Below are 19,652 nucleotides of genomic sequence, written 5' to 3'. Positions count from 1 at the left end.
ATTCCAGATTCATATATTCAACGGCCTACTGGACATCTCAGTAGGACATCTATAAAGCATCTTAAGCTTAATATGGCTATAAATGAATTTCTCATCAATCCTCCGCCCCAAACCTGTTCCTCTTCCAGTGTGCTTCATCTCAGTAAATGGTAATTCCACACTTCCAGGGCTCCGTGGTTGAACCTCGACCTATGAACCAGGAGGTTACAGTTTGATTCTTGGTCAGGGCACATGCCTGGGTTGCAGGCTTGATCCCCATTGTGGGGCATGCAGGAGGCAGCTGATCAATGATTCTCTCTCATCATTAATGTTTCTATCTCTCTCTCCCTCTCCCTTCCCTTCTGAAATCAATAAAACTATACTAATAATTTAAAAAACTCCTTAAAGTTACTCTCTCAAACCTTCAACCAACCCATTAGCAAGTCCCATTGGCTCTATCTTTAAATGCCATCAGAGTCTGCCACTTCTTACCACATCTGAGCAAGGAACTGGTGTCTTAGTTACTTCCAATAAAGTTTATTTCTAACTAAATTGGAACCAAAACAAAAAATCTATACTAATAAAAGGGTAATATACTAATTAGACCAGGAGACCTTCCGGGAGACCTTCCAGACAAAGCCATGGTAATGGGGCCGAGGCAGAGGCGGTTAGGGGCGATTAAGGCCAGGAGGGGAGGGCAGCTGGGGGTGATCAGGCCAGCGGGGGGTGGGGGGGGTGGGGGGTGGTGGTGGAGGGAAGTTGGGGGCAATCAGGCCACCAGAGGGGGCATTTGGGGGCGAGAAGGCCGGCAGGTGAGCAGTTAGGAGCCAGTGGAATCGGGCCTAAACCAGCAGTCGGACATCCCCCAAGGGGTCCAGATTGGAGAGGGTGCAGGCCGGGCTGAGGGACATCCCCCACCCCATGCATGAATTTTGTGCACCGGGCCACTAGTATATTTTATAAAACATTAAACAAAAGAAGAGATTATATAAACAATCCAACTAATATGTAAAGAATATTGATCAGTGACTTCAGACTTGTCTAGAAATATAAAAGTCCAAAGATATAGGACAACCACAGACTCTCAGAGTGACAAGAGTACCTGGTCAAATTTTTGTTCCTTTGATAAATCAATAGAACTTTGATGTCTTTGCAAATGTAACTAAATAGTTAAAATGGCCTGAATGCTATAAGTTAATTGGAATACCCACATAGATTGTACTAGGAATAAACCTTTTTCTTCAATTAAATGAGCAGGTAAAAAATCACAGGTTGCAATATTAATTTCAGAAAAAAAAATTGGTGAAAAGTACTAAGAGAATCGTTATATATAATAAAAAGCAGTGAGAGATAGAAACATAACCAGAATGAATGTATAAGCCACACACACACAAATAGGTTGCATAAAAGAAGAACCATTAAAAAATGTATGGAGGAGGCAGGGGTTGACCAGATGTCCCTGCCCGGACTTGGTTTCTGGCAGCGGATTAGAGTGATTGGGTTGACCAGTTGTCTGTGCAGATGAGATGAGCGGTTGAAGACAAGGTGTTGGTGATTGGGTGGGGGCGGGGGTGGGGCCACAGAGCAAATAAATGCTGCCAGAATTTAAAAAAAAAAAAATGTATGGAGGAGCCCTGGATGGTTGGCTCAGTTGATGGAGCATCATCCCATACAACAAAAGGTTTCGGGTTCGATCCCCGATTGCTTGTAACTGAACAAACCTTACCAAAACAACTACATTTTCTGTGATTCTATTATTTTTTAATTATTCATGTGTATCTTTCAAACCTCCCAGTATTTTAAGCTACAAGAGAACAATAAGATGCTTTAAGATTTCAATCAATTTGCCTCCACAGACCTAGTACCCTACAAACAATTGATACAGAAAACAGAAAAGGCACAAAGAGGAATTCTGTAGTCCATCCTGTGCTGCACCACCTACATCCTCCTTCAGAACTGAAGCATTCATTCTCCTAGCAACCAGGAATGTTGGCTGCTGACAGTTCACAGCAAAGATTCTAAGAAATGCCAACAGAGCCACCTCTCCCAAGGTAATGTCCCCTACCCCCTCCTTGGAGGCAGCCTGCATTCAATCATGCAGAAGTCCCAGTGCCCAGACTTCTTGTCTCAGCTCAGGACATCTTTGAAGGGCCACCCCCAGCTCCAGAGAAACTTGTGGAATGAGCTGAGGCCTTTTCTGAAAATGCCTTAGAGTTAAACTCTACTTCTGTCCAATCCTGCTTCTACCTCCCCTTAAGGTGGTGATTCTGAGACCACTCCCAAATAAACTTCTTGCACATAAATCTCTTCCTTAAAGTTTACTTTCCAGAAAATTTGACTTGTAGTATATTTTAAGGCTAATACTGTATCAGAGAGGGAAAAAAATTAGGAAAAATTAGCCAGGTGCTGGGTTTTCTTTTTACCATGTCTTTCTTTTGAAGAATTCTGCCCATTTTCCATTTTTGTTCCTAGAGAAAAGGGTCCTGTTCTTTCCAGTGGCCTCCAACTTACAGGGGCAGGTAGCTACTGCAACCACTCTCCCCCACCCAGCAGGCACCCTGCCCTCCCTACACAGCAAGGGGCACCTCAAGCCCCAGCTCCCCACCCTGGGTCCTTCCTGCTGCTGCACTTCTAAAATCTGGTCCCTTCAGTGCCTGGCTCTGGGTGAAGACCAAAGGAGAGGAAGGGGTGTAGCAGAGGAATCCACCTAGGAGAAGCTCATCCTGCCCCTTCCTCTGGCTGCTCCCCAGCTGGGCTCTGCCTGGAAGCCTGAGTCCAGGAAGCAGGAAGTGCTGATTCTGAGGACAGAGACATGGACCCTGCTGGCAGTGTCTTCCTGCTGTTCCTTGTGTTGGGTGAGACTCAGATGGGCTGGGAAGGTGAGAAGGAGAGGTTTTTTGGCTCAAGAAGTTATAGTGTGGAATAAGATGACATGTCACCCAATGGGATCTTACTTATAATAATGTGCCCTGAGAAAGTCCTGAGAGGATACTATATGCCACGCATCTTTCTAAGTATCTTAGATATAGTAGTAAACAAAACAGAGATCCCTTCCCTCATGGGGCTTATAAACAATGAACATATTGAATATGTAAATTATATAGCACTTTAGAAAGTAATAAATGCTATGAGAGGAAGGGGCATCAGGAGTACAGGGACTGGAGGCATGTTATAATTTTAAATAGGGGAGTCAAGGAAGGTTTCATTAAGGGCATGGGGTGGGGTGGGGAATCAGGTGGAGGGGAACTATGGGGGGGAAAAAAAGAGGAACACCTGTAATAATCTGAACAATAAATATTTATTAAAAAAATAAAAAATAAAGGGAAAAAAGGGCAGATTATCATCAGCAACATTTGCATGTACCAAAAAGAGGGTGAGAAATTTTCACAGGCAAGTACTAGTAAATAAAAGCAAATAATTTCCTCAAAAAAACCCCACAAAAAAACAGAACTGAGTTTGTCTTTCTCAGTTTGGCTTATTTCACGGAGAAGGACAAATATCACATGATCTCACTTATTTGTGGATCTAATGAACAAAATGAATTGAGGGGGGGTTAGAGATCAACCAAAGGACTTGTATGCATGCATATTAGCATAACCAGTGGACACAGACACTGGAGTGGTGGGGGCTTGCCCTCGAGGGTGAGGGTGGCCGGGGGGTCAATCGGGGGAGCGAGGGGGAAGGAGACATATGTAAAACTTTAAACAATAGAGAGAGAGAGAGAGAGAGAGAGAGAGAGAGAGAGAGAATTGACCAACAAAATGAGACCTGAAGCATGGAGGCATGGAACAGACTGACGTACCTTGATGTGGAGGTGGGGGGACAAGAAGAGATAAACCAAAGAATATATGCACAGGCCAGGGACATAGGCAATAGAGTAGTGAACACCTGGGGTTGTGGGTAGGGCCTGGGAGGAGGGGGGGAATGGGAGATAACTGTAATACTATCAACAATAAAAAATATATTAAAAAAAAAAAGAGGGACTCACTTGAACAAAGATTTGAAGGAGACGATTGATTTAGTTAAGAGGATCTAGGAAAAGAGCATTTCAAGCCTAGGGAACTGGAAGTGTAAATGCTGTTCAGTGATTTCAGCATAAGCCTGTTCATTTATTTTTTTGGCCCACACTGATTTAAAAGCAGGGTAGGCTGAGAGTAGCCAAAAGATAATAGGTAACAAAAAGGAAAGATATACAAATACTGCAAAATGCCAATTTAGTTAAACAGGACAAAAGAAAACAGCTTATAAACCTCAAAAATATCTGAGAGCATCACTGTATGTACAACCTAACATCTTGATATTCCTGATGACAGCCTTGAATCACCAAGTAAAAATTAAATTATGTCCCATGTATGCTGCTAAAGAAGGAAGGTATGTATGTAAAAATTATCAGGATTTCCCACTAATGGGTAAACATTTATAAAATTTTTGCCTTTAACACCAACCTGAGGGATTTAGTGGAAAGCCTCTCTGTTCAGTGAATTTTAGATACTGTGTTATCATATATTAATGATATGGTGTGTGCCTATCTTAGGGTCTTGGCCATGCTCTTCTTCCAAAAAGAAAGATCTGCAGTCAGGTGAGTGGTCGTCATTTGGGCCCAAAATTGCTGGGTTTGGAACTGAATTAGATTGGCATATGGAGCCTAGGGAGGACACGGGTTCTAGGGGTGGGATTTGGAAGATGATAAGAAAATGGGGACAATGGGACACCCAGACCACATTTTCTTCTCTCTACTTTCTCTAGTGTGTGGACGTCCTAAATATTCAGGCCGTATTGTGGGTGGCCAGGATGCCGTTGAGGGGCACTGGCCTTGGCAGGTCAGCCTGTACCACGGCCAGACTTACATCTGTGGAGGTTCCCTCATCAGCGACAGGTGGATACTGACAGCAGCACACTGCCTAGAAAGGTGAGTTCTAGGCTAATGGTTAGCACAGATAGAGTCTCAGTAAATATTTGAATTATTTCTTGACTGAACCAATAGACAAATGAAAGTGGCGATATGAGTAAGAAGGAGGAAACCCTAGGTACCTTGGACTAGGGACAGGACAAAGAGGTAGAAAAAGAAATTATGAAAATAGACACTGCATTAGAAACATCTTTTTGGTTGTTAATCCTCACCTGAGGATATTTTTCCATTGATTTTTAGAGTGAACAGAAGGAAGGGAGATAGACACAGAGAGAGAAACATCGATGTGAGAGAGATACATAGATTGGTTGTACCCCAGTCGTGCCGGGAATAGAACCAGCAACTGAGGCATGGAGCATGTGCCCTTGACCAGAATCAAACCCGTGACCCCTTTGGTCTGCAGGCCGATGCTCTTTCTGCTGAGCCAAACTGACTAGTGTGAGAAACGTTTCTTACTTTTTGCCAAATTGCTTGCTAAACACCAGTCAGGGGATTTTGTCTTAAGCTTGGGGGTCATAAACACTGTCTGAGCTTTGAGCAAAATAAGGTGCCATATGAAAAGTAGCCCCTAGGGATTATTTCATGTAAAACTAACATTACTAGCCAATAGCTAGTGAAGACTCCAAGCCTGCCATCATAAATAAGTCTGGAAACATCCTCCCTGAGTCAAACTTTGAGGTTGACTACAGCTCACCTTGATCACAGCCTTGTGAAAGACCTTGAGTCAGAGGCACCCAGTAAGTCACACCTGATTCTTGGCCTATATAAATTGTGAGATAAATGTATGTTTGTTTGTTTTTTTAAATTTAATAAATCTTTATTGTTCAGATTACAATTGTTTCTTCTTTATTCCGCCCATATCTCCCCACTACCCGGTTCCCCCCCACCTTTGGCCTTACCTCCCCCCGCTGTCCTTATCCATAGGTGTATGATTTTTGTCCAGTCTCTTCCTGTACCCCCCACACAGACACCCCTTTCCCCCTGAGAATAATCAATCCACTCCCATTATATGCCTCTGATTCTATTATGTTCACCAGTTTATTCTGTTCCTCAGATTTTTAATTCACTTGACTTTTAGATTCACTTGTTGATAGATATGTATTTGTTGTTCATAATTTTTATCTTTACTTTTTTTTTCTTTCTCCCCTTCTTAAAGAATACCTTTCAGCATTTCATATAAAACTGGTTTGGTGGTGATGAACTCCTTTAGCTTTTTCTTATCTGTGAAGCTCTTTATCTGCCCTTCAATTCTGAATGGTAACTTTGCTGGGTAGAGTAGTCTTGGTTGTAGGTTCTTGCTATTCATCACTTTGAATATTTCTTGCCACTTCCATCTGGCCTGCATAGTTTCTGTTGAGAAATCAGCTGATAATCGTATGGGTGCTCCCTTGTAGGTAACTAATTGTTTTTCTCTTGCTGCTTGTAAGATTCTCTCTTTGTCTTTTGCTCTTGGCATTTTAATTATGATGTGTCTTGGTGTGGTCCTTTTTGGATTCCTTTTGTTTGGGGTTCTGTGTGCTTCCTGGACTTGTAAGTCTATTTCTTTCATCAGGTGGGGGAAGTTTTCAGTCATTATTTCTTCAAATAGGTTTTCAGCATCTTGCTCTCTCTCTTCTTCTGGTACCCCCATAATTCTGATGTTGGTATGCTTGAAGTTGTCCCAGAGGCTTCTTACACTATCTTCAACTTTCTGAATTCTCTTCTCTTCTTGCTTCTCTGGAGGAGTGTCCTTTCCCTCTTTGTATTCCAAATCTTTGAGTTGATTCTTGCGTTCCTTTAGTCTGCTGTTGGGTCTCTGTATAATTTTTTTATTTCAGTCAGTGTATGTTTAATTTCTAGTTGGTCCTTTTTCATATCCTCGAGGGTCTCATTTAATTTATCAGCCTTTTCCATGAAATTCTTGAAAAACCTTATAACAGTGGTTTTGAACTCTATGTCCATTCGTTTGTTCTCCTCCATTTCTTTCATTTGGGATCTGTTTCCTTGACTCCTCATTTTCGCTGCTTCCCTGAGTTGGTTGGGTAGCTTTGTGTACTAGGTGTCTTATTGGTTCAATGGGTCAGCCTCCCAGTTACCTGAGGTGGACACTCTTGGTGTACCCCTTTGTGTACTGTGTGTATAGCCTTGTAGTTAAGTCTTGATTGTTGTTGGTGTCACTGGGAGGAATTGACCTCCAGGCCAATTGGCTGTGAGGACCCGCTGTGTCTATAACGGGAGAATTGCTGTGCTGGAGACACGTTTATGGGGCAGGACTTGTTCCAGTAGGGCTTTGGTGCTCACTGAGTCTGCCTCTTGAATGTGTCCCTTATGAGAGTGGTTGAAATCTGGTGTCATCTCACACTGACCACTAGATACATTAGTGTCTGGATCTCCAATGGGGTGCAGGTCAGCTACTGTCTGAGGCCCCCCCAGCAGGAGCTACAGCAAGAACTAGTTTTCTCCTCTTTGCTTGGGTGGTTTTGGAGCAGTCTGACTGGAGCTGCAGTTAATTTGGTTAAGCTGCCACAGAACAGGCCATTTATATGCAAAAGCAGATATGTGGAGCCTGGGCGGGTTTGTGGAATGTGCGGGGTGGGGTCTCAGGGCGTCACTAGGCTAGAGCGTGGCAAACAGCGATGGCTGCCATCAGCCGTCTCTGCCTTTCCGTGTTTCCAAGTCCCTGCGGGAGTCCCGCGCTCCAGCGCAGTAAACACTGATTGCTGGGCGCACCTCTGCAAAAAAGTCACTCTCACTTTCCGACCCAATGGCCGAGAGTCCAGCTTCTCCCCGTAGGTGTCTGGGTCTCCCGCATGTCCCCAGAAACTGGATTTCAGAGTGATCGGGAGCTTGTCTCCCTTTGGGTTGAAGAAAAGCCGCGGGTCCAGTCGCCCGCCACCAGCCCGATTCGCGCGCCTCCGTACCTCAGCTTTTCAGTGTTTGTGCTCCTTTCTCTCCTTAGTTGTAAATCTACCACTCAGCCAGCTTTCCTGTGGTTCTGGGTGGTAGACGTTTTGTCTTTTAGTTGTATTTTTGAAATTGTTGTGCGAGGCGGCAATTTAGTTGTTTAACTTTGCCGCTATCTTGGTTCCTCCCCTAAATGTATGTTTTAAGCCTCTAAGCTTTGTGGTAACTTGTTATTTGACAATAGATAACTAATATATACAGAAATCAAAACAACATGACTTTTCAACAACACTGCAAGGTCAAAGAAAATAAAGAAATAACTTTAAAATACTGAGAGAAAATTATTTCCAATCTAGAATTCTACCCATATGCAAACCATCAGTCATGTGTGGGACAGATATAAGAAATTTTCAAATATACAAAACAGCAAAAATATTACCTCTCATGCACATTTTATCAGGAAGCCAAAGGAAAAAGTGCTTTACCAAAATAAAGGGGGCAGAAAGGGAGATAGGAAAACATGGGATCCAGAAAAAAAGATGATACAACATAGAAGAGAATCCCAGGAAAACGATAAGGAAAAGTATCAAGATTGGAGCAAGAGGGCAGAGGGGAAAAAAAAAAAAAAGAGGAGGAGGAGGAATTGATATTAACATACTGAGAAATTTACATTTCAGGCAGAGAGTTTGGGAAATGAATGATGAATTAATGATAGGTAATTAGAAAACTAAAGACAAAGAAGTAAGACTATATTATTAACTCTAGGACAAGCACAAAAATTTTATAAGAAATGTATTCATGGGATCCAATATGGCCCAGTGGTGAATAATGTTTACAAAGTTACAAAAATATACACATTAAATATGGATCTAACACAAAATCATAATACTTGGTCAGGAAGATGGTGAAAAGAAAGGGGGAGTTGGCAGTGATGGCTGGCTCAATCCTCACCTTTCACAATAGAAATACAGTATTCTATTAAAAAATTAATAGCAATAAATAGAGTTTCTTGAAAATACTAAGGAAAATATCTAAGAGTTGAAAAGTGATTGTTTTTGGGTAAGGGTTAATTGTGGGCAGTAGGGCAGAGAACTTTTGTATTTATTTATTTAGTACATCTTATCAAATTATTTGACATTTCACATTACATATATACATATATAAATATATATAACAGGTGATTATACTTTGCTTTAAATTGTTATTAGAAATAAAGGTCTAGTGCTCAGAAATAAAAACTGGCAATAAAAAAGACCAATGACTATTAAGCATACAGGTGATGGCTGAAACCATGGAGAATGGGAGAGGTGAACAAGAGAACCAAAGAGATAATGCAGGACAAGATGCTGGCCATAAGCATATAAGAGGAGACCACAGAAACATTAGACAACAAAAAAGAGCAATCAGGGAAGGAGGGAGGAAGAAACGCAGACAAACCAACTCTAGTCAAGTTGGAAGCAGCCTGGTTAATTCCGAGTCTGTTACCCTTCTTTCTTAAGGGGTGTTACTGCTTGCTACACCTAGGCAGCTTGTTCTGACCCAGCTGTAACACATATGCATGCTTCACTTTTATTCTCCTCTTTCTCTTCCCCTTAGGACCTGGATACCTTTCATATATTCTGTGTGGCTGGGATCGATTAAAATAGACTATTCAAATAATGGTGTGAAACATTATGTGTTTAAAACAGTTTTCCACCCCCAATCCCAAAATACAACTGCAGACATTGCCTTATTGAAACTGACCTCTAGAGTCACCTTCACTTCTTTTATCCTGCCCATCTGCCTGCCCAATATCACAAAGCAGTTGACAATTCCTGGCTCTTGCTGGGTGACTGGATGGGGACAAGTTAAGGAAAATGAAGGTGAGCATGCGTAGAGAAAGGGGTTGTTTTATATGTCACCCTCTTATACCCATTCCAGAACACTCAGATTTGTGATACATAAGATTCTAGATACATTTTTACCAAGGTAAATATTTTTCAACAAAACCAGATCAACCTATTCATATTATTTATAAGTCTTCAAATAAAATGTAATTTTTGACATTTATATCTCTATTTACTCATATTCTGCCTAGAGTCTAGCTTTAGCTGCAAGAGCAGATACTAAAACACATAATTACCTCTCTGAAACAGGTTAAAAAACTTGATTTAAAGTTCGGAGAGAGTGTAGTGTTTTTTAATTTGTTTTTAAAGTGTAGTGTCAACTGTTTCCCAGGATGGGGTAAAGACAAGAGAGGAAATGATCTGGGAGCAGGAAAGTGGGGAAGGTAAAAGTTTCAGAATATTCACATCCTTCCTTAATCAAAATATATCTGAATTTCTCTTTATTTGGAATGTCAAGAATACCCCACATTGGCACATTAGATAAACCTCAAACAAATAGAAATAATTTTGAATTATCTGTTGTTTTAGATTAAGTGTTCCAAAAAATTCTTCCACTAGCAAATATGATTGGAAAGTGATTATATTCTGCTTTTGGATTCCCATTCAGAAATTTTGTACATCATGACTGAATACTGCCCCTATACCTTTTCAAATTGCTTTTCCTTTAATTCCTGTCTCTCTACAGGTATTAATTACACTTCCACCCTCCAGGAAGTAGAAATACCCGTCATTGACCGCCAAACTTGTGAATATCTCTACAACCCACTCATCGTTGTAGCACCAGAATTAGAAACAATCATCAAGGAAGACATGATTTGTGCTGGTGATATTAATAAAAAGGATAGCTGCAAGGTTAGGGTTTACTCTTGAAATTTTTAGCATAAAGTCTTTTTTTTTCTTCTTAATTTATCTTTATTGTTGAAAGTATTACAGATAACCCCTTCCCCCTATTGGCCCAATCTAGCTCTCTATCACCCCCTGCCCCAGCCTTCACCACACTATTGTCTGTGTCCATGGGTTATGCATATAAGTTCTTTGGTTAATTTCTTCTCACCCACCCCTACCTTCCCTCTGAAATTCAGTCTGTTCCTTGTTTATATGTCTCTGGATCTATTTTGTTCACCAGTTTATTTTGTTCATTAGATTCCTCATATGAGTGAGATCCTGTGGTGATACTTGTCTTTCTCTGACAGGCTTATTTTGCTTACCATAATACTTCCCAGGTCTTAATGTAGATCTAGGTATTTCTATCTGTAAACAACAGTGGATTAGGAATCAGGAGATAAGAGTTCTGACAATAATTCTTGTGTTAGTCTGGACAAATCACTTAACCTTTTTCTAGGAATTTAATCTCTTCAACTGTTGATTTAGAGCATCTCTAACCATTGGTCACTGGGTTTTTACAAACTCGTAAATTTTTCTAAATATATTAAGAGGTTGATACAGAATTTCCAACTTTTTTATTTTTTCAAGTAATAAAATTTCATCCGACATTTAAAAGATGTTATTCCTCTGTCTCCTGATCATAACTGTCTGATGAAAAATGAGCCATCAGTTGTGTCTTCCTCTTCTGAGTGGGACATGTTTTGCTCTGGTTGCTTTCAATTTTCCTTCATATTTGTTTGCCAGGATTGTGATGTGCTATGTATGGTTTTTGTTGTATTTATCCTGTTTGGCATTTGTTGAGGTTTGTGTGTTTGTTTTTTTATCTTGTTTTTATTTTTCATCAAAACTTGAAAAGTTTTCATTCATGATTTCTTCAAATATTATTCTACCTCATTTCCCTTTTTTCCTCTTCTAATTAAAACCACAAATTTATAAATTTCACTTTTTGATATTTTCACACAGGTCCCTGAACCTGTTCATTTTATTTTTCTCCTTTTCAGTTCTTTAGATACTTTTAAATTAATCCATATTCAAGATCATTGTCTCTTTCCCCTGTCACCTATATTTTCCTGTTAAGTTCATCTAGTGAAATTTTTCAAATATTTTATTTTTCAGTTCTAAAATGACCATTTAACCTCCCTTCCCCCCCCCCCCCATATGCACAGGTGAGCACACACACACATACACACACTACATTTTCTATATCTCTACCAAGATTTTCTATCTGTATATTCATTATGCAAATCAAACAATGAGACATGGCTTCACATTCACTCAGATGGCTACAATCAAGATAGATAATTATAAGAGTTGATAAGAATCTGGAAAAATTGGAACCTTCATACACCTAGTAAAATGGTGCAGCTGCTTTGGAAAATTGTCTAGTAGTTCCTCAAAAGGTTAAATATAGAGTTACCACATGACCCAGGAATTCCACTCCTAGGTATACACACAAGAGAAATAAAAATATGTCTATAAAAAACTTGTAAATAAATGTTCATAATAGCATTATTCATAATAGCCAAAAAGTGAAACAACTCTAATGTCTACCAACTGATGACTAGATAAACAAAATGTGGTATATCTATATAATGGGATATTATTCAGCCATTAAAAGGAATGGAGTACGAATACTTGCTACAACATAGATGAACCTTAAAAAGAATATGCCTAATGAAAGAAACCAGACACGAAAGGTCACATATTATATTATTCCATTTATACAAAATGTCCAGAATGTGAAAATCCATAAGGCACAAAGTAGATCACTGGTGTTGGTCTAGGGCTGGGAGAGGTGGGAGGAAATGAGGATGACTGCTGATGGGTATAGGGTTTCTTTTGGAGGTGATGAAAATATTCTAAAATGTGTCATGGTGATTGTTGAGCAACATTGTAAATATACTAAAAACCACTGACTTGTATACTTTAAATAGGTGAATTGTATGGTTGTGAGTTATAACAATAAGGCTGTTACAAAAAGGAAAAGCAAGATTAAAGACATATTACCAACTATTTACTTATCACTATTGTTTTGTAAAAGAAAGGACTGACACTAAAAAAGGCAATAAGAACCTAAGAACACAACAATAAGGGCAGTACATTAAATTAAATAACTTTAGTGAAAAAACTCATCACATGAATTTCTTTTCTTTTTTTACCACAAATGAATATTTTGAAACTACTGATATATTTAGCTAAGATCTCTGCCAATTTAAAATTCTAGAATTCTAGAATTTCTGTGATCTCCTGCCTAATGCTGTGGGACATCCAGCTCCCTCTAGAGTTCTATAGCTCCACAGCCTTCACTGCCTCATTCTAAGGAACTCTCCACCTCTTGTGACCACAATCCTATTCATGGTCTTTTTCATTATGCTCATGACCTTTATCTCTTCCTTAGGGTGATTCTGGAGGGCCTCTGTCATGTCATATTGATGGTGTATGGACCCAGATAGGGCTGGTAAGCTGGGGATTAGGATGTGCTAAATCTCTTCCTGGAGTCTACACCAATGTGATCTACTATCAAAAATGGATCAAAGCCACTATCTCAAGAGCTGAGGTTTGGGGGCCAACAATCTGGACTTATCTGATTTATTGTTCCCTATTTTGCTGTTCTCTTTGGCTCTCTTGGGACCCTCCTGTGCCTTTGGGCCTAACATCTTACCAGGAGAGTACACAGTGAAGCTAAAGCCACTGATGAAGTACAGGGCTAGGAAGAGAAAGCATGGAGAATAAGTCCCAGTACAGAGAATGCACAGAACAGTCACTGGGAACTCTGGATAACTTTATTAAAATGATTAGAAATAATCCTGTTTTTGAAGTTCTTGATTCTGAAGTATGGTTTAGTGGTTCGAATGTGAACAGCTGAGAAATAAGGTTGCTACTCTGTGCATGGCATTCTTTGTTCCTATGCATCTTGCAAGGCAAGAAGAATGGCTTCTATGAATAAATATTTATGGAAACAAATTAAATGGCTACTGGAGAAGCAGGCAAAAAAAAAAAAAAAAGTATCTGTGAAGGCAAAAGGGAAAGTCCTCAAGGAAATAAATTAAGGTTTTACTTCCTGCCCATGGGCTGCATTATGAGCTTCTTAGTGGGTCTATTATTTCTTATCTCCTCTACTGACCTATGTTTCCCCTCTGTAGCAAGGGGTCTAGTAAGAAATACATTTATGTGGTTCAGCTCTGGAATTTTTAGAAATTTTTACTCTTTGAAATACCAATGTAACATACTGCTAAAAATGGATTAACGCCATGATTACAAGAGCTAAAATCTTGGGTTTCAAAAATCGGGACTGATCCAGGTAAATATCAATTGTATAGTAAAGTAGTTTAAATGTTTATAAGAAAAATATTTTATTCCTTATTTAACTAGCATGCTTCTTTTGTTAAACAATCACACGACTTATACTATGTCCTTCTCTGCCTAGGCTTCCAGGAGATCAGAGCTAAGTTTTAAACTTAAGCTCAGTCGTCATTTTTATCCTAGATTATCTGGTATAATTTCATTCATACCCCTATTTACTTAAAGCATCCATTTCTCATTTAAATAAACTTAAATTTTATCACATCTGTAAAAGTTAACTTTTAAAAATAATTTTTGGGATAAATAAATACATTTAATAAGAAGTGAGTGTAGGTTTGGAAACATAAAATCCTTTCTAACCCCTACCCTCACCTCTCATCTGGTCTGCCACAACAGCCTGCTAACTGGAAGTCACACCTCCTTTCCCTCACTTATACCTATGCTTAATTCCATTTATTCTTTACAGTATTCAGACTGTTTTTAAAATAAAGGTATGTTTTTATACTTTTCTCCCCCTTTCCCCTGCTTATAGCACTTGAACTGCATCCATGCCACTGCTCCTTAACAAGACCCACCAAACCCTGTAGCATTTGATCCCAGACTGCCTCTTCAGCCTCATTCAGCATCATTCCATCCTGCTCTATATGCTTTCACGTCTTCAAATACTCCAAGCTCCCTCTTGGTGCTGGGCTTTTTAAAAAAATACAGCTGTTGCCTGAGCTTCTGTTCATGCCAAGGTTGAAACCTCGTGATGGCTGGTACCATGGATCTGTCTCTCGCCCAGTGGGGTGAGCTGGGCCTCCTTGGAGAAGAAACCTGGGTTCCACAAAATATGTGATCAGTGCTGGGACCCTGCCAGCAGGCGAGAGGATCCCAAGGCAGGTGCTGGGCGTGGAGGCCATGGGGGCATAGGTGACCAAGGAGACAGAACTAAACCTCACATCACCCTGCTTGGCCCCGGAGGATGGCTGGTTAGCCAGAGACGGGTAAGATTCCTCAGGGAAGGAACAACCTAAGACAGGCACAGTTGCATAGGGGCCATCAGGAGAGAACTTGGGGGTCAACAGAGGTGGGGCACAGACCTTCACCCCCCCCCCCAAGTTTGCAGGGGCCTGAACCCTCACCCCTGCTGAAGGAGATCTCCTGCCCCCATGGCTGCTCAGCTTCACATGCCCAGCTCAAATCGGGACCCAGGTAACAGAGACTTGGACAACAGCAGATGCCCTCTCACTGCAACAAGACTTGATGGAGATGTCTTGCACCCATGATCTGGGGAACTGGGGTCTATGATATCTAAATCCAGCCTAGCACCAGGAATGCTCAGGGCCTACTCAAGAAGGCAAATAATCCTCTCCACTAATAATTACAGGGAAAAACAAGATGGTTGTTAGAATATTAAATTTGACAGTAAAATAGTAGTCAAGTTTTCAGACTAATTTAAATTGGCCAATCAAAATAAGCAAATACTCTAGAAAAATCAATTGTACTGGACAAAAAATCTGTTCCTAAAGTGTTAACTAAAATTTTTATTGGTAGTTCATCTCATGGTAAAGTTGCATAACATATAATGAACCTAAAGCAGTCACATTTTAGTGCAAAAAAGTAAAATTTAAAAGCTATCAAGATTACAGCATAAAATTTCCAAAAGCCTCCCAATATTTAAACCAAAAAAGGGGGGATAGTAGAAGAATATCATGTAAGGAAAAATATCCTGTAAATAAATTACATCTAGAAAATTTTTACTTTAGAAAATTAACTTTCATTTGTAATGCTAACAGCAAGACACCCAGGTAAAACATACATGGTGTCAAAACAAGTCAAAGGAAAATCATTTGGGCAAAAAATTGAAAAAGGATCGCAAGTCAAATTTATAGAAAATATTCCTTTATTAACTTTTGGTCGAGAATATGTTTGTATATTTTCAGAAAACAACTCCGAGACCATGTGGATTCCTGCAACAGAGAGGAATTGACAGGAGTGTTCCAGCCATGAAGTCAGAAGAGAAACAGTCCAGAGATGGAAGACGCTGACCATGCCTTGCCATACTAGCAGTCAGCAGATGTGTGTCACTGCAGATTGCCCAGGACCAAACCAGAGAGGGTCGGACCTGCATTACCACCATTTGTCCACTATCCAGAACTGAAATATCATTGCTGTTATGAACACATAAACAACTGTTGGACATAGAAACCGGGACTCAAAAGAACTGTTGGCCCAGAAAGAAACTCACTATAGACTGATTCATTTGCCTCTCAGCATAACTATTATTGCTTGTCTCATTTTCGGTTCCTATAAGTGTATTCCTAGTATCACATGAGCTCACTCATCTAGGGGAAAAGATGAACAACATAGACTGAAGAACAAGAACAGATCAGACTGTCAGACCTCAGAGGAAGGTAGGGGAGGGTGAGGACAAGGGAGATAGATCAACCAAAGGACTTGTGTGCTTACATATGAGCCTAACCAGTGATCACGGACAACAGGGGGAGGGGGGCATGTGTGTGTGGGGGTTTGGGGAGGGAATGGGGGGGGGTTGATGACAAATATGTGATACCTTAATCAATAAAGTAATTTAAAAAATATATATATATATATATATAGATATATATATATTATTGATTTCAGAGAGGAAGGGGGAGGGAAAGAGAAACATCAATGATGACAAAGAATCATTGACAGGCTGCCTCCTGCATGCCCCCTACTGGGGATCCAGCCCACAACCTGGGCATGTGCCCTTGATTAGAATGAAACTCAGGACCCTTCAGTCTGCAGGCCGATGCTCTATCCACTAAGTCAAAGCAGCCAGGGCAGCGCTGGACTTTTGCATCTGATAGTCTCTCTTTCCTGCTGCCTTTGCCTACTTAATTCTTACTGTGCCTTCAGATCTCATTTCACCCTTCACTTCCTCAAGGAGGCTGTCCCTGCTCTCCTGACCAGAACAAATTCCCCTAATATATATTCTCATGGCATTATAGAGCCCTCCTTCATAGGACTCAACATAGTTTTAACATTTGTTTGTATAATCTTTTACTTAATGTATGTCTGTCTTACCAAAATCTATGTATGGTCCATGAGAGAAAGAAATTTGTTTTTGCCAATCACTATATCCCAGTCTTAATAAATATTTGCTAAATGAATGAGTGAATGAATGAATAACACTCAAACCTCTTTGTCTCCCCAACTGAGAACCTGGGGGTTTTATTTACTGGAGGTGACCCAGAACCTGGCATAGTGTCTTATACAGTAGGTTTTCAAATATTAGTTAAATTAAAAAATGGAAAAAAAAAGAATGTTTCAGCCTGTTCTCTCCAACCATAATAAACAAATGAGAGAAAAGAGTACAAAAAGCAAGTAAATGGAAAGGTTTCTCAGAAGCAAGAATTGATGTTAAGCAAGCTCTAGAACAGGGGTCCTCAAACTACGGCCCGTGGGCCACATGCAGCCCGCCGAGGACATTTATCCGGCCCAACGGGTGTTTTTGCCGCTGCTGCCTGTCCTGCTTAGCAGCCGACTCGTCCCGGGCCCGCAGTGCGCATGTGTGGAATGTGCGCCGCACTCTCAGACTCCCTTCCTTCTCTCTGAGGGACAGTGAACTGGCCCCCTGTTTAAAAAGTTTGAGGACCCCTGCTTTAGAATGACATAGAGGGCAAAGCAAAATGGCAACTGAGAGAAAAGAACAAGAGAAAGAAAGGGGGGGTGAGGAGAGAGGATAGATTAAAATGAAGATCCAGAGACCAACAAATGTTTGAGTCAGGAGGACACACCAACAGGACATAAAGAAAGCCAAATATTTCTGCCTATCATTCCCCTAGACCTTAGGAAGCAAATGTTCCACAGCATGGCAGGTAGCAAATTTTTGCTCATGAACCTAGAGTTGAAATTCAAAATTTTTCAAGGGAGGAGCCCATTTAAGTGGGAAGAAGGGGATATTGAAAGAAGAGGACCATGTGACATCATTGTCCTGGCAATTACTGGTTGGATGTATCAGAATGGGCATCTGACTTAACAGCTGCTCAGAGGGTGGTGAGGCAGTTGGTCTAGCATCTTTATCAACAGATGTACTACTCAATACTTGACAACCCAACAGATCCCTTCTGGAAAGCCTGAAGATCAGCATACATTCAACAGTATTAAGTGCCCACAATGATCCAGGCACCATTCCAGGCATTAAGGATACTGCAGTACACAAAACACATCAAGCCTGTCTTCAAGGAGTTTACATTCATTCCAGTGGGGGAGGAGCAATATAACCAAATGCAAAGTAAGTGTTTATTATAATGTCATATACAGGAAAATCTGATAAAGAAAAATAAAACAGAAGAAGCAAATAGAGTGTCAGGGTGGGAGATTCCACTTTAGATTAAGTGGTCAGAGAAGTTTCTCCAAGGAGGTGACATTTCAAAGAGGCCTGCAATAAAGGAGGGAAGCAAAAAAAAAAAAAAAAACAACAACAACACACCCTGAGGAAGAACATTCCAGATAGGGAGAACAGCAAGTGAAAGGTTCTGAGGTGGAAGTATGCTTACTGTATATAAGGAAGAACAAAGAAGTCAATGTTGGAACATTGTGAGCATAGGGGGAGAGGGATAGGAACTGAGACCAGAGAGGGAGCCAAGCCCCCCAAAGAAGGAACTAGCAGGTGATGCAGAGCCTGGTAGGCCTCAGGAAGAACTCTGAATTTCATTCTTATGAGAAGGCCCTGGAGGGATGAGAGCAGAGGAATGATGAAAGAATATAATAGAAAATTGCCATACCATGCTCATGGGATTATGTAGAGGCCATGAGGGGGCTAGAATGGTGGAGAGGGTAGTTGATGATAGCAGAGTTAAACAGGCTGAGTAGAGAATGAGAATCAGGGGGGAAATACACTAATATAAATGTGCTAATGAGGAAAATACTAGAGGGCTATGGTACTCTGAACATCAGTAAGGAAGGTTTGATTCTATGGAACTATTTGCTATTTCTTGTCTTCTCTTCCTAATCCCTTAGACTAAGGCCCCATTAATGGATGTGAAGAAAAACAGAAGCCCACTCTTCCTTCCATCTACTTATAATTCATCACTAAGACACCTATCTTACTTCCTATTTGTTTTTTCCTCATACTCGGACCAATATTCTTCTCATTCCTTCATCTTATTTCCACCTCAAGACCTTATTGTATCTGTTTCCTGTACCTGGAACACCCTTCTCTTATACACCTCAATCCATTTATTTCTTTCCATTGACTGGAAACACATTGAAAGAACCCCAGGAAATGGTTTTTTAAATTAACGGGGAATGGGTGAACTAGAGTATGTGAATTATATCTCAATAAAGCTATTTTTTAAAAAATGAAGAGGGAAGTGTTTCTCCAGCTTAAAAAACAAACGACTAGGCTGTGATGTATTCAGGATTCTCTAAAGATCTAAATAATTCATGTGATTATCTTTGTTAAAAAGCTCAAACTAACTACATACATTTTCTGTTTTAATGGCTACAACACAAAATGTAAAGCTTAACCCAATATATGAGATACAGCACCTGGTAGCATATTACTGGTAATGAATTTAGTCAATGACACCACAAACTGACCAAATGAGGAAATAAATAGAAGTATCTTTACATTCTATTTGAAAGGGGGCTCAACAGCATTTCTGCCTTAAAAGTCAATTTTAATTTGCAAAATACTTTATTCCTTGGAATATCTGATTTAATTTGCTCCAATTTTCATACCTTGAGGAATTTTAATTAAGGTGGAATTTGCTATGGTCACATTTAACATAAAAGCTATATATACTAAGGTGCTGAAAACCAACCATCAATTTTCT

At 40.2% G+C, this 19,652-nt stretch overlaps 2 protein-coding genes across 3 annotated transcripts in view; one reads left to right on the top strand and one right to left on the bottom strand.

The window, feature by feature from the left end:
• The window catches only part of SH3D19 (SH3 domain containing 19), a 170,792-nt gene that overhangs the window by 131,327 nt on the left and 19,813 nt on the right, over positions 1 to 19,652 (bottom strand). The window lies entirely within an intron of this gene.
• PRSS48 (serine protease 48) lies at positions 1,992 to 13,347 on the top strand. The gene is given in 9 exon segments (XM_008146458.3): positions 1,992 to 2,030; positions 2,730 to 2,858; positions 4,514 to 4,558; positions 4,726 to 4,888; positions 9,368 to 9,633; positions 10,343 to 10,509; positions 12,941 to 13,105; positions 13,108 to 13,203; positions 13,206 to 13,347. Coding segments are annotated over 8 exon segments (1,101 nt in total). The 5' UTR covers positions 1,992 to 2,030; positions 2,730 to 2,791; the 3' UTR covers positions 13,338 to 13,347.

The sequence above is a fragment of the Eptesicus fuscus genome, chromosome 6 (genome assembly GCF_027574615.1).
Source record: "Eptesicus fuscus isolate TK198812 chromosome 6, DD_ASM_mEF_20220401, whole genome shotgun sequence".
In the NCBI taxonomy this organism is placed as follows: Eukaryota; Metazoa; Chordata; class Mammalia; order Chiroptera; family Vespertilionidae; genus Eptesicus; species Eptesicus fuscus.
This window is presented reverse-complemented; position numbering and strand designations above follow the sequence as displayed.